Source organism: Nelumbo lutea, chromosome 4, assembly GCF_056320005.1.
Source record: "Nelumbo lutea isolate HS-2025 chromosome 4, American lotus-T2T, whole genome shotgun sequence".
In the NCBI taxonomy this organism is placed as follows: Eukaryota; Viridiplantae; Streptophyta; class Magnoliopsida; order Proteales; family Nelumbonaceae; genus Nelumbo; species Nelumbo lutea.
The window spans coordinates 18,967,225-18,981,216 of record NC_142687.1 but is presented as its reverse complement, the minus strand read 5'-3'; the positions used below and the strand labels follow the sequence as shown (position 1 = coordinate 18,981,216).

At 40.7% G+C, this 13,992-nt stretch overlaps 2 protein-coding genes across 3 annotated transcripts; one reads left to right on the top strand and one right to left on the bottom strand.

The window, feature by feature from the left end:
* Positions 1-2,971: 2,971 nt before the first annotated feature.
* On the bottom strand, positions 2,972-5,185 carry LOC148854358 (uncharacterized). Its single transcript, XM_088983788.1, has 2 exons — positions 4,847-5,185; positions 2,972-4,600 (listed from the first exon to the last, which is right to left on the bottom strand). The coding sequence occupies exon 2, from the start codon at positions 4,461-4,463 to the stop codon at positions 3,363-3,365; it is 1,101 nt and encodes a 366-aa protein (XP_088839914.1). The 5' UTR covers positions 4,464-4,600; positions 4,847-5,185; the 3' UTR covers positions 2,972-3,362.
* Positions 5,186-5,402: 217 nt separating this feature from the next.
* Positions 5,403-13,533, top strand: LOC148854357 (uncharacterized). 2 transcript variants are annotated; one of them, XR_016112782.1, is made up of 3 exons: positions 5,615-6,734; positions 13,030-13,080; positions 13,190-13,533. XR_016112782.1 is itself a non-coding variant. In XM_088983789.1 (2 exons), exon 1 carries the CDS (start codon positions 5,756-5,758, stop codon positions 6,710-6,712), a length of 957 nt encoding a protein of 318 aa, XP_088839915.1. In that variant the 5' UTR covers positions 5,403-5,755; the 3' UTR covers positions 6,713-6,734; positions 13,190-13,533. The 2 variants fall into 2 exon arrangements, 1 of the variants encoding a protein (XP_088839915.1); XM_088983789.1 differs by lacking the exon at positions 13,030-13,080 and having other exon boundaries at positions 5,403-6,734.
* Positions 13,534-13,992: the final 459 nt, after the last annotated feature.

Here is a 13,992-nt window from a genome sequence, read left to right as displayed (position 1 = left end):
TAGAAACAGTTGAACGTGTTGAAGCATATCAAATTTTAAAGGCGTTTGTCGCCCAACTATGTCACAAAGACGGAAAACCATAGGCGTATTTCATCTACACCAGCGACAAAAGACTTGCATGAGAATTACTATGAAAGAAAACCCCAATAGAGAACCAAGCATTGGAGACCTACTCTCAGAAGCATCTCTCGTGCTGCAGATAACAACTGCATTGACCCACCTGCTTTGGGAAGTTCTCAGTATTTTCAGCAAATCCCATTTAGTTGTGATTCATTTGATGCTGCAATTTCTGCTCATATAGCTGGTCACCAAGAAAAGATAAACTTAAAATCAGCTCAGGTTTCCCATGCAACATCCCTCTCACCCTCTGGGATGCTGAAGAAACCCGTGATGCCTTCTCATTTCAAAAGGCGCCCACTCTTGATCAGGAGTCCATCCCAAAGTGCATCGTTTGGGACTTGCAAACAGATTTCCAGTATTAGTTCTCTGAGTCTCAGGGCCTTGACCGAGGTTGTATTTCCGTATTCCCTTTCAGGTGTTCTCTTACTGCTTGGTTGAAGCGAGAATTTCTCTCACAAGGTGAAAATGATATGGTTTCTGTAGGAGCTGCATGAGGTACGGCCAATAGATGATTCTGCCTGTGAGGGAGACTGGCGGTTAATTGTCAGTCTGATATGCCTACCGTTCAGACAACTCTCCAAAGGGACTCAGTCCAGAGAATTCTTCTAAGGACCTCAGTCCAAAGAATTCTACTAAGGATTTCAGTGAACTTACAGATATATATTGGGTACATGGACTAAATCTTAAAAATCTATCCACACTCTCTGGTTGGATTCCCACAGATAATCTTACTTTGTGGTCTTTCTTGGTATGTTACAAATTGCAGCCTGACTCTTTGGGACCTTTAGATTTGAATGTACCTTCAATAGATGCTACAAATAAGATCCGATTTTCGGGGACAGTATTAGCTTCAGTGGATTGAACCGTTTTTTAGCAAGCAGCCCTGAACCAAATCCACTAAGCTTTAAGAATTAAGATGACAATAACCTTGTATTGGAGTTTTCAAGAATAAGAGCTGGTTATGTTTTCAAGATGAGATTAGGGGTGCAACTTGGGTGGGCTTGGGTTGGGATTTTGTTAAATTTTGAATAGGCCCAGCCTGGAAACGTGGCCTTGATGCAGTGTAAAATCTTCAAATCAGGTATCCGATTTGCACCCCTAGATGAGGTCATGGATAAGATTTCCTTGATAAAGAACTGCAGAACATCAAATTGAACTTGCAAAAATAATAAGAAATACAGAAGCTTCTAAAGGGAATATCTCCATAGAAACAATATTGTCTAAGGCTGTGTCTGGTTTGAAGGAAAAAGTAGGGAAAGGAAGAGAAAGGTAAGGAAACCTTTACAAACCTTGTATAGATTTCCCTACCTTTCCTTTCCTTTCCCTACCTTTTCCTTCAAACCAAACATAGCCTAAGGGTTCACAAATGGAAATCAAAGCTCAGTAGTATCCTTAAGGAAAGGCTCCTCTTCTACTTCAGCATGCCATTTGAACATAGAAAGATGACCTGATGGTGAACTTTACAATATTCACAGGAAAGAATGTGGGCAGGAATACCCCCAGAATGTTGTTATTGCTGAGTAGTATATTATACCAGCTGACCCAGTCTGAATCTGCTGAATAGCATCCACCATTCATACCTAATCACATACAAGTTGCAAAAGACTAACTGTATTGCCTATGTAACAACTCCAAATCACCTGGGAAAGAAAGTGGACAATCTAATCCTGGAAAAAAGCGATATCATAATCATTTGAGCCCTGCCACTGCCAGAAACATTCTGGCATTGGTTGTGATGTAGGCGCATAGGCAGGGCTTAGGATGGCACCACGTGGCATCGGATGGATGCAATCCTAGTCGTCCGCTGTCAACCACCTCCAACCACTCCCAGGGCAAAGTCGAGTATAAATAGAGATCCCCCTCTCTAGGTAAACCACCTTGCTCGCTCTTGCTCTTTAGCTCGTCGTCCAAGCCCTCTTATGTGCTTGACTAACTTGACCGTCAAAGTCCCCGTCCCTGGGATAACACCTAGGGCCTCTGACGTGTATTCTCTTTCTCTCAAGATCGAACACATCGACTTCAAGCCGAGCCAAGCCAAATAGTACCAAGCTCGAGCTCGGCTCGAGCCTATTCTACAAGGCTCGAGCAAGAACCTTGAGCTCGAGCTCGACTCGACTCAAGAGTTCATAAGCTCGAGCTCGACTCGGCTTGTTTTATATTTTATAAAAATAAAAATTATATATAATTTTTTTTATTTTATATTTAAAAAAATTAAGAATTATAATTAATAATTATAATATTTTTATTATATATTATATTATATATATATTAAATATTTTATATATATATATATTCGAGCCAGCTTGCGAGCCTCACGAGCTGATCTCTAGTAGGCTCGAGCTCGAGCTTGAGCTCGATTGAAATCAAACCGAGACGAGTCGAGCTCGAGCAGCTCGTGAAAAGCTTGACTCGTTGCCACCCCTAGCAATAGGTTGCATAAATCATGTTTGATTGTTCCAACCATCCAAGAGTACATCCACTTTTTCAAAGCCGAGACCTTCAAATCATTTCTTTCATAAGAGAAGCAAAATCAATACAAGCATTTGCAAGTAGGCCTTTGTTTCTGATAGACATTAGCAGACAATGTGGTCCAACATACAAGCCATCAAAAACTGCCGGTGTGCATTATCAACTTAAACCCAATTTAATCATTGTTATACAAAAATAATGAAAATAATCAGAGATTTCAAAAGGAACAAGTTGCTCATGTGTTTCCATGACCATTATCCATACTTCAGAATTAATAAAATGATGGTGCATTTTGACAAGATTCCATCCATAAAATTTATTGGACATAGAAGTACTATGCCAAATTGGTGAAAGAAAAGAAGATATACACCTCACAAAAAGATAATTCCAATGGAAATTTTGATGTATTATTTTGAAAGATGTTGAACTATGGTTGCAATGTACTTGTACAGAAACAAAACAGAAGAATGAACCTTTACGAAACAATTTGAAGTAACCTTGTATTTTTTGATAGCTGGCAAGAAAAGAAATACATTGTATACAAAAAAGTGATATTAATTGTGTCCAAAATTCCTTCCATATGATCAACGCCATTGCAGTAATAAGGCCTTTGGATGTTTCTGTTTTCAGAAAACTGAAGCAACAGCATTAAAAATACATGCCAACAAGTAATTGAATGATAATCTAAGAGCCTCTGATGACTAATAGTAAAAAATCCACCTTTCTCATTAAGAAAAAAGAGGTTGAGATAGAATTAATTGTGTATGGATCTGTCATTGAATATCAGCTGATCCAGAGGGAACATCCATAACTTCCAATGGGGTGTGATGCTCTCCCTCCAAGGCTTCAATACTAGAAGATCTACAAGTGAAGTAGAACACTGCATTCATCATAGAATCCATAAGCACCACAAATGAATACATAATCACCAGAAGAGGACCTTCCCATATCCTGGAAGATCCATCTCCATAACTTAGGGTCTTCACTCGATGCTCAAACAACCCCTCCACAAAGGCCATTCCCATTGTTGATCCAAGAAAGATCATAAGACCGACTTGGGTCTGGCCCTGAATTAGGACACTTGATCTAAGCAAAGCCTGTGGGCCTGACACATCCTCCAAAACAGAAATTACGATTGCAAGATTGCAGATGATAATAGCATTGGCAAAAAGAATGGAGAATACTAATCCCACCATAATAGCTGGATAGATAAGTAAGGTAGATGGAAATCCTGCCATAAAGAACATGTTGCAAATAGCAACCATAAGAAGAAGAAACATGGCTAGACAACCCACAATAACCATGCATGCCCATACATATGTTGAAACCGGACGTTTCCAGATCTTGACAATGAATGCAAAGAACTTGGATATATTGAATTTCTTTCTGGAGTATGTGCAATCTACAGAGTACACAATGGCAGATTTGGATAATAGCAAGAGCGTGATGTAGAAAGGGAAGCAGAAAGCGGCAGAGAGAGCTATATTTGATAAACGTTGGCATGACTGTTTAATAGAGGGGTCCAACGGCAGTCCACTTGACTTCGCAACTAACAAAAGTCTAGTACTCAGTCTCTTTAAAATAGAATGATCAACTAAAACATTAGAGAGGACTACAGCAGAGACGGGGCAAATGAGCACTGCTGCAATCATCATGAAACCTGGGGAATTGTAACGAAGGATCCTAACAGTTTCCCTCAAGATCTCCAGTGCACCCATGGAATGAAACTGTTGATCTGAGCCAAGGCTCCTACGGATACCAGTATCCGTTGATTCCAGCTCAATGCTCTGCAAATGTGATACTTCAGAGCTTCCATCATTCAACAACTCTGAATCAATTTTACAAGAATGCTCACCAGAGACCTCCATCTTCATCAATATCTTCAGAAATTCAATAGTTCTAGTTATATGATTAAAACGGTAATAGGAGACCAAATAGTCTGTCGGACTCGCAACAACGAATTTCCATTCCAAAATTCAAGTATAACCATCTTTACTCTTTGAGTTCGGAACTGAATTTCAGCAAACAAGAACAAAAAATGAATGAGCTTTTCTCCATTAAAAATCCTTGACTGTAGCACGAAAAGAACTACAAACAAGGCCAACAAGACAAAGTATCCCAACAGCAGAACGTATACGAAACCAAATTCTACAGTTTCCTCTGTAAATCAAGGGGAAAAATGGTTTGATCTACATAGTCTTTAACACTAACAAAGGCAAACGAGCATGCGAGATCTAGATCTGGAAAAGTGAAGAACCTGATCATTTCACGAAATCGATGCATTCGGTGGCCGTAGAAGTGAACTCGACCTTATTAACGGCGTGGCTGCAATGCAGAACACACGATTTCAGATTTCGGAAGTAGTGGAAAAAGAGCGGGAGAGCGACGCCATGGTCGGTTTTCAGTCGTATTCACGTGTATCAGTTCACTCGCAGGGACTCGGACGTATTGAAGAGACCTTCCATGGCGGAAATCCGTCCGGAGTCGCAACTATAAACAATGAGAGGAAGAACTGAGAATACACCGAATCTTCGCTCTGCAATCAATCCAGCTCTGACGGGATGGACTGACGACTTTGGTCGTTCGGCGTTGGTGGGGCTTCTTCTCTTTGAATGGTTAATTTTATACGTAACGGAGCTTCTGTCGGAAACGGGCTTCGTTTTCCAAAGTTCCGTTATACTTGACGGTTACAAGTGTGAATAACAAGGAATCAAGGAATTGATCCTTAACCGTCCGATCTGTCATCTGTGCCTATGAGCGTTCACATGGATTGCCCAAAACCACTGCGGAGTGACGAAATCAAAGCCTTCGATGGTATTACCGTGGGCCCATCTTGAATTAGACTGCTTTCGTTTATCCGGTGAGAATGCGTTGTGCGCCCCGGCGCTTCCCAGAAACTGTTATTCCACGAGAATGTTGAAGAATCACATCGTTAGATCCCCATAGAGATTGTTCTGTTAAATATTGTGAAAAATCTAATGGTGTATAACTAGTAAGGACTATTTATTCAGGTAGGATAAGAAACATCGTATCGTCCAGTCGACCTTTCCCGGACGTTTTCTCCTTCACCTCTCTGCATCACTGCAAGTTTCTTCTTCCTCTTTTCCTCGTGAACTGTGATTCTTCTCTTTGGTTTTCTTCCTCCGGCATCGATTCGTTATCGGTGATGGCGACACTGATGGACGTGTTGTCGGAATCAAATAAGATCGTGAACGCTCATTCCCGCCATTTCCTGGCCCTCTCGGTGCTATTCCTTCTCCCTCTCTCCTTCTCTCTCATCTTCTATCCGACGTTCCAACAGACCGTCACCGCGCCCGATACGAGCCCAACCGAAACCCTCCTCCGTTACACTCCGGAACAGCGATTCCTCATAAAAACCGTCGTTCTGTGTCTCCTTTTCACCTTCGGAACCTTCATCCTCTCTCTCTGCGCGACAGGAACTGTCACGTACAGCGTGTTCCACGGATTCTTTGGGCGACCAGTAAAACTGATATCTGCGATCAAATCGCTGTCGAATTCTTTCATTCGCCTGTTTGTAACGATTCTCTTCGCTCAAGTTATCGTCTTGTCAATAGCTGTTGTTCTGGGCCTCGTCATGTTTTTTCTGATTAAGGGGATTGGATTTCTAGGATTCGATGTCTCGCAATCTTCGACTTGCGTTACAGTTGTTTACACGATCGGCTTGGTGGTTTTAGTTTTAGTGGCCGTGTATTTACAGGTGAATTGGACTTTAGCTTGTGTGGTCGTGGTGGTGGAGTCGAGTTGGGGAGTGGAACCTTTGAGGCGGAGTTCGTACCTGATAAAGGGGATGAGAGGTGTTGCAGCTTATCTGTTGCTATTTTTTGGTTTAATTTCTGGGTTGATGTTGTGGGGCAACTGGGAACCGATGAATGTGGGTGATTTGAAGGATTGGATGTCTGTAGTGGGGACTGTTGTTGGTTCGGCATTTATTATGTTAATTCTGCTTCATAGCATATCAGCGAGCACTGTGTTGTATATGCACTGTAAGGCGTTACATGGAGAGCTTGCAGGGGAGATTGCAGAGGAGTTTGCGCAAGAGTACGTAAGCTTGCCATTTGATGATAAGAAGGTTCCCCATGTCGTGTTTGTTATCCAACCATGAGATGCATGGAGCCGGTGGATTGGTATCCTCTTTCTCTTCTTCTATCGCTCTTTTTTCTCACTCGGTATCTTCTCTATTTATGTAAAGTTGGTTTGATTGGGATTCATATATGTCATTAGATTTTCTCGTGTTACTTGGTATTATCTGGCTATCAATGTCTATAAGGGGAGTGCTAGTTTCAGTAAATGTTTACTAATGACTTTACAGACACACACACACACACACAATAATACAAATTCCACGAGTTCGAACTTCGAATTTTCTTTGTATTGTCTTTTTTTTACTGTTGTTCTAACATGTTTAATCTAAGGATAGGGAATCTTTTGAATTTTTTGTATGCACTAATCAGCATGGGGAATTGTGATATTTTGCACTTCGAAATGGAAATTAATGAATCCAAGTTCTCTTACCTAGTTCATACTTCATAGAACCATAAACAGACTGCAAAAAATTAGTCTGAATTGTAGGTTTAAATGGTATTTAATTCCAAATCGGTTTAATATCATCGTCTTTTCTTTTTCCCAAGTTAAGTATTTGTATGGAGAACTGTTCAACACTGGAACAGGACTTCAGTTGCATGGTTGGATAGCCACCTACATGACACATCAAATTCAAAGAAGCTGTGATTTCCTTGATTTCGTTGAGGAAGAAGTCAAATCTCTGCAGGCCTCCCTCCTCACCACTCATCCAGCTTATCACAGATCTAGAATCCTGTTCCACCATGGTTGAGGAGATGTTGTGGAGAGCTGCAAATCTGAGACCCACTATAAGAGTTCTCATTTCAGCTTCTGCAGCATCAACCTCCCCCAGAGGCTCACTAAAAGCCCAGACCACGTTACCGTGAGATCTGAGAATAACCCTCTAATACCTCCCCTTCTCTAATGGCCCTCACTGCTTCTGCAATTGTCTTCAATTTGAAGAATGAACTCAGAATGAGATTTATGGGAGGAGAAATCAACCTGACTGGGAGAACCGGAGAAGATCTCAGATTTTTCATACTTGCTGATGTCCAAGAGGTGATCATCACCAAGATCCTTCCTTTTAGGCCTTCAAGAGAGGTCCTTAAGTTTTCAAAAATTCTTTTGTTGCTTTCTTCCCAGATACTCGTATTGCATGGATGATGGGCTTTCAATAGAAATTGCCCCTGAAACCCAACTTGCATTCATTCCTTTTGCTTGATAACTCTTCCACTAAGTTCCATGGGGGAGGGGAGGCAATTGAACCTGTTATATCTAGTGAGATCAAGAAAGAACTGCTACAATCTATGAGCAACCTCACAGTTGATGAGAAGATGGCCAATGGGTTCCCCATCCTTCATACACATAATACAGACATGGGAAGAGATATAGAGTTACCCTTTTCACATCCTAAGGTTTTTGTCATAAGTATTTATACCTTCACAAGCCACCTTGGTGCCTCCCAGTTGAAAAAAGACACTCTAGGAGGAACCACACAGAGCCAAGTCCTTTTGTTAGGGAAAGAGGAGAATGAGGAATCCTCCACTAGTCTCTGAAAATAGGATTTTACAGGAAAGGTGCCACAGGTGGAGGGAGAGTAGTTGTGTTTGTCAGGGATAGAAGGGGCTACAAAGATATTAGAGAGAGAAGAGAGCAAGGAGGAAATATCAAGGGATTTGGAATCAGTCAAGCTGTCAAGGGCCAAGGCTCTTCAGAAACTGAAGTTGTAAGAGATACCATGGTATCTTCTAAGGACTACTGAGGAGACCAAGCTCCCTTTATCCATTATTATCTGGAAGAGGTTAGGATAGGTGATAAAAAGGGGTTGCGGGCCTAACTGAAGGTCATTCCAAAACTTAATCTGATGACCATTGCCAAGGCTATATCTCAGATTCTCAAGAAAGGGCTAAAGAAAACAGAGAGTTGAGTTATATCTTTCCAAGGGTTAGATGAGAACCTATTGAGGAGGAGGTTGCTGTCCCAACCATTCTTGTTCTTCCTATATTTGCTTTTGATACTGAAACCCAGAGAATGCTATATTCCTTTCAGACAAACACCCCAGCCCCAAGCCTCTCTCCCTTGGCCTACAAACCTTCTTCTAGTGTATCAAGTGATCCCTTCTTTCATCACCACCTTCTCAAAGAAAATCTCTCTGAAGTTTTTCAATATGATTTCTTACCCTTGCAGGAGCCCTAAAAATAGAGAAGTATTATGAAGGGAGGCTTGAAAAAGTTGCTTTGATGAGGGTAAGTCTGCTGCCTTTAGAAAGGTAGTTTCTTTTCCAAGAGTCAAGTCTCTTCTCTCAATTTTCAACAACTGGATCCCAAAAGTTGCTGGCATTAGGATTCCCCCTAGTGGCATCCTAAATATTTTGTTAGGACAAGTCTCTATCCTGCATCCCAAAATAAGACCGAGTTCATTCATTTCAGCTTGAGAAATATTGATCTTTAATTAAGTGTATATAGGTACTATATTTTGTCAATAGTCTGGTTTGGTCTCATGCAAAGTATAGGACTGAAAATCCTTGTAGGGCATGCTAGAATAGCATGTACAAGATGTACAAGAACATTTTTCTTAAGTCTTAAAAAAACAACAGTAGAGTATTAACTGAAAGCTATTATTGTGTACAAAAATCAAGATGCAAGTGGTTGAAGGAAGGAGATGGTAATATAAGATTTTTCCATAGTTTGGTAAGTGGAAAAAGGAGGAAGAACATAGTTGAAAGTTTGGAATGGAATGGGGCAGTGCTAATAAGAGATGAAGAGATTGCAAAAGCTTTTGTGGAGCATTTTAAATCCATTTATGACAGCCCCAGTAGATTAAGAGAGACTCTAACCGACTTTGAGTGGCATGTTGGAGAAAGGGAATTGTTGGAACCCCTGGAAAGACCGTTTGAGGTTCAAGAAATAAAGGAGGTAGTTTTCTCTATGGAAAGATCAAAAGCCCTGGGCCCGGATGGATTCACTATGGCTTCTTATCAAGACTGTTGGGATTTCTTAGGTGATGACCTAGTGGAGGTTTTCTTGGAATTCTTTGAAAGAGGAAAAATAAACACGGGTGCAAATGCTACTTTCATAGCTTTGATCCCTAAGAAAGTTCCTACAGTTCAGCCCAAGGACTTTAAGACCTATCGATTTGATTGGGAGTCTGTATAAGATAATTTCTAAAGTTCTTGCACTAAGACTCAAGAAAGCCCTCCCTTCCTTAATCTCACTGAATCAAGGGGCCTTTGTGAAAGGGAGACAAATTATCAATCAGATTTTAATAGCCAATAAGTGTGTGGATTACAAAGAAAGAAAAGGAGAAAAGGGTATGATCTGTAAACTTGACCTAGAAAAGGCTTATGATTTGGTGGATTGAGATTTCTTGCTAGAAGTGTTGAGGAATAGAGACTTTGGGGAGAGATGGTGTAAGTGGATGAAGGGTCGTATTACCTCTTGTCACTTCTCAATCTTAGTGAATGGAGTAGCTAGGGACTTCTTTCCTGCAACGAGGGGCCTTAGACAAGGAGACCCTTTGTCACCTTTCCTCTTCATAGTTCACCTTAGTAGTGGATGTCCTAATTCTAGGGCTGATTCAAGAAATACACTACAAGGTTGGAGAGTTGGGAGGCAACAAGTGATTGTCACTCACCTACAATTTGCGGATGATATCATTTGGAAGGGGAAATTGAGGAGATGGATAATTTGAGATTGGTGGTGATGCATTTTGAGAGAGTCTCCAATCTAAAGATCATTTGGAACAAGAGTTATGTAGCGGGGGTGAAGTTACAAGTGCATTTGGTGGCTAGGGATTTAGGTTGTGAGGTAAGTGGTTGGCCTCTAGTATATTTAGGTCTGCCCCTGGGGGGGAAATCCTAGAACAAAAAATTTTTGGTACCCAATTTTGGAAAGATTCACTAAGAAACTAGCAGGGTGGAAGAGAAATTATATCTCACTAGGGGGTAGAATCACTTTAATCAAGTCCACTCTAGCCAACCTTTCGGTGTATTTTCTGTCTACCTTTAAGCTTCCTACCAAGGTTGCCAATAAGTTAGAAAAGCTAATGAAAGACTTTCTGTGGGAACCAGGTGACTCAAAAAAGGATCATTTAGTGAAGTGGGAAGTAGTTTCTAGAATAAAGGAAGGGGGGGGGGGGTGTCTAGGCATTGGCAATATCAGATTCAGAAATGTAGCTTTGTTAGAAAAGTGGTTGTGGAGATTTCCTTTGGAGCAGGACACAGTTTGTGGCACTTGGTGGTGGAAAGTTTTCACAGGATGGCAGCTAATGGATGAGATGTTGGTGTCAACCCTAGGGCTTCTCATTTCTCCCCTTGGAAAGAAATTATTGGAGTATTGCCTTCCTTTCAGCCTTTCATCAAATTTGATGTGCGCTTAGGTAATAAAATTCTGTTTTGGAAGGACCTTTGGTTTGGGAACACCCCCTTAAGGATAGATTCCTGGTAATGTATTCTCTTTCCCTAAATAAATTCAACACCATCTCCTCACTTGGTGTGTCTAAGGGGACTCGGGATTTGGGTTTGAGAAGAGGGTTGAGGGATTCAGAATTGGCTTCTACAGATGAGTTGTTCACTGTGTTGAGTTCGATTTTTCCTGCCCAAATACTAGAATTTGGAAAGAGTCTTCTTCATGGACTTTCTCTTGTTCATCCTTTTTCAATGCCTTAGCTCAGTCTTCTATTGTATCTGTCTCTTTTCCTGCTAAAGAAGTTTGGCATTCTCCTGTGCCGCCAAAGAGTAGGGTTTTTTTTTCTGGGAAGTGGCTTTTCAAAAGATCAATACTATAGATGTACTTCAAAGAAAAAGGCCAGACTAGTACCTTTCCCCACATGACTATTACCTTTGCTTAAGAAATGGTGAGACGGCGACTCATCTTTTGATTTCTTGTCCTTTTGCTTCTTATTTGTGGGATTGGTTCTCTTCTTTGTTTGGTTGTAGATGGAATCCCCCCTTGGGTGTGCTGAACCTTTTTTACTCTACTTTCTTCTGACAACCAAGGAAAAGCAGGGTAATGTGGAGAATAACAAGAGCAGCCATCCTATGGCCAATTTGGGAAGAGAGAAACAATAGGATTTTCCTAGGGCAAGGAAAATCTAAGGAAGCACTTGTTGAGGTTGTCACCATCAAGGTTATGCATTGGCTGAAAGTACATCATCTCTTCAAGAACTTCTCCTCAGCTGACTTAATTAGAAATTGGAGTGCTATAGCTGTATCCTCCCCTTCCTCCCCTCTGGTACAAGAAAGTTGGGTACCACCACCTCAGTTCAGGGTGAAGCTAAACTTTGATGGAAGCTCCTTGGGTAATCCAAGTCAGTCGGGAGTTGGGGGTGTATTCAGAAATGAGGAATGTAAAGTCTTGGCCCTTTACTCGGGCCCAATTGGGGTGGGAGATTCAGTAAGGGCAGAAGTAATGGCCTTACTTCAAGGTTTGAGACTGGCGAAACAATGGGGAATGCAGCAATTAGAAGTAGAAGGAGACTCCAAGCTGGTAATAGGGTGGATGCAATCTGGAAACTTGGGAGTTTGGTCTCTTAGACAGCCTCTAAGAGAGATTATTAGCTTAGCAAGGGAGATTGGGATGCATTATAAATGGGCAAGAAGGTCAGCAAATGGAATGGCTGACACTTTAGCTAAGCAAGGAGTTACTAGGGAGGCTTTGTTTGTAAGTTTTGTCTTTTTCCATCCATTGTTTAGGTGGTAAGTCTGTAATTTTTTCATTTCTCTAATGAAAGTTACTGTTTCCCATAAAAAAAGGCTATTATTGTGTAGATAAAATAGTATGAGGGTCCTCCTATTTGATGAGGTTACCAAAACAATTCCCATTCCCAATGTCTTTTCTGGAAAATCTTCTCAAAGAACTTTAGTGTCCATCTCTTTTGTTTTTGGAAGCCTCTACTTTGGTTGCAGAAGACTTTGGTCAGTAGATTTTTAGGGTCTACTCTGCAATCTTACTGTTTGTTACAGTGCAAGGTCGTCTTCTACTGCATCAGTTCTCTGCAGTTTTATGTGAGTACTGAATTTACTAGTATTGGTTAGTGAACTTTTCATCCAAATGTCAAGTTAAGGGGAAAAAATTGTATGGGTTTCATGGTATTAAGTCCTTGCTAAGATATAAAATAGTGATTTCTTGAGGTGAGGTTGCTTACTTGGGACTCCTTTCTCATATGCATGAATGATTCTCCACCCAATCTGATGTTCAAATATTAATATTGTTATGGAAAATCATGCCATGATACAAGCACTGGTGACACAACAAGTGAACCATATAATCTGGCCTCTGGCAAATAACTGAACTGCTAATAGTATATATTCTGATAGTAATTAACAGAACTACCAATATCATGGAAGGCGTTCTTTTGCAGATCTTTATGGAGTCTTAATCCATGATTGCCGATTTGAATGAAAGTAGCATGGTACTTGTTGCTTTTTTTAATTATTATTGAGCATGTTCATTGAAAGTTTGCTGTTTTTTTAACTGGATTTTGGTGATAGTAACAAGATGATACATTCCATTCATTGCAGGTATTTGGGAACTCAACAAAGTAGTTAATGATGTTAACTGAACGATAATCACCTTCCAGATTGTATATCTGGCGCTGTCTCCTGAATTTTGCATATATTTGTCTGAAGCCTTTTCTGATTGGTGAAGGCTATATATACCCTGGTATAAGGCCTAAGCTCATTTAAGGTCCAGAAGCTTATGACAATGTGACTTTTAATTTTGGGTTATATCGTTGAATTTGTCATATATAGGGAACCAAGATAAGATTCTCAGGACCAGAAGTGTGAAGACTCAAAATAACCTGGTACTATGGATGTATATAGCTTTATTAATTTGCTTGCGTAATGAAGTTCTCTTTACCAAATTAGAAATGGCTCAGTTTGGAGAGTACAAATGCAAATATGTACACTGCAAACAAAGTCCCCCGGATTTTGATTGCAACTGTTCATAAATTAGAACCATGACATCAGCATATCAGTTTCCATAAGTGCGTTATGCCCTGTGTGGCTGTGTAACCGGTCCTTCTTTGTTCTTGCCATAGCCCATCTTCGGACTTGGGGCGCCTTGTGTTTGGTTTCTTGAACTTGAAAGTTAAAAGAAGTGAGGCGCAAACCATCCTGTTTCTGACCATTTTCACTAACAAATTTTAGTTGCATGCCGGGACTGTTTTGCACCATTTATCTTTGACGACATTCTCAGCCATGTGATTTGGATCAATGTTTTAAAAACAGACCTGGAGGCTGGATCATTTTTGCCTCTGGGTTATCGGTTCAAGTTCAACTTTCAATTAAATGGGTCTCACACTCACACACACATAATGTAA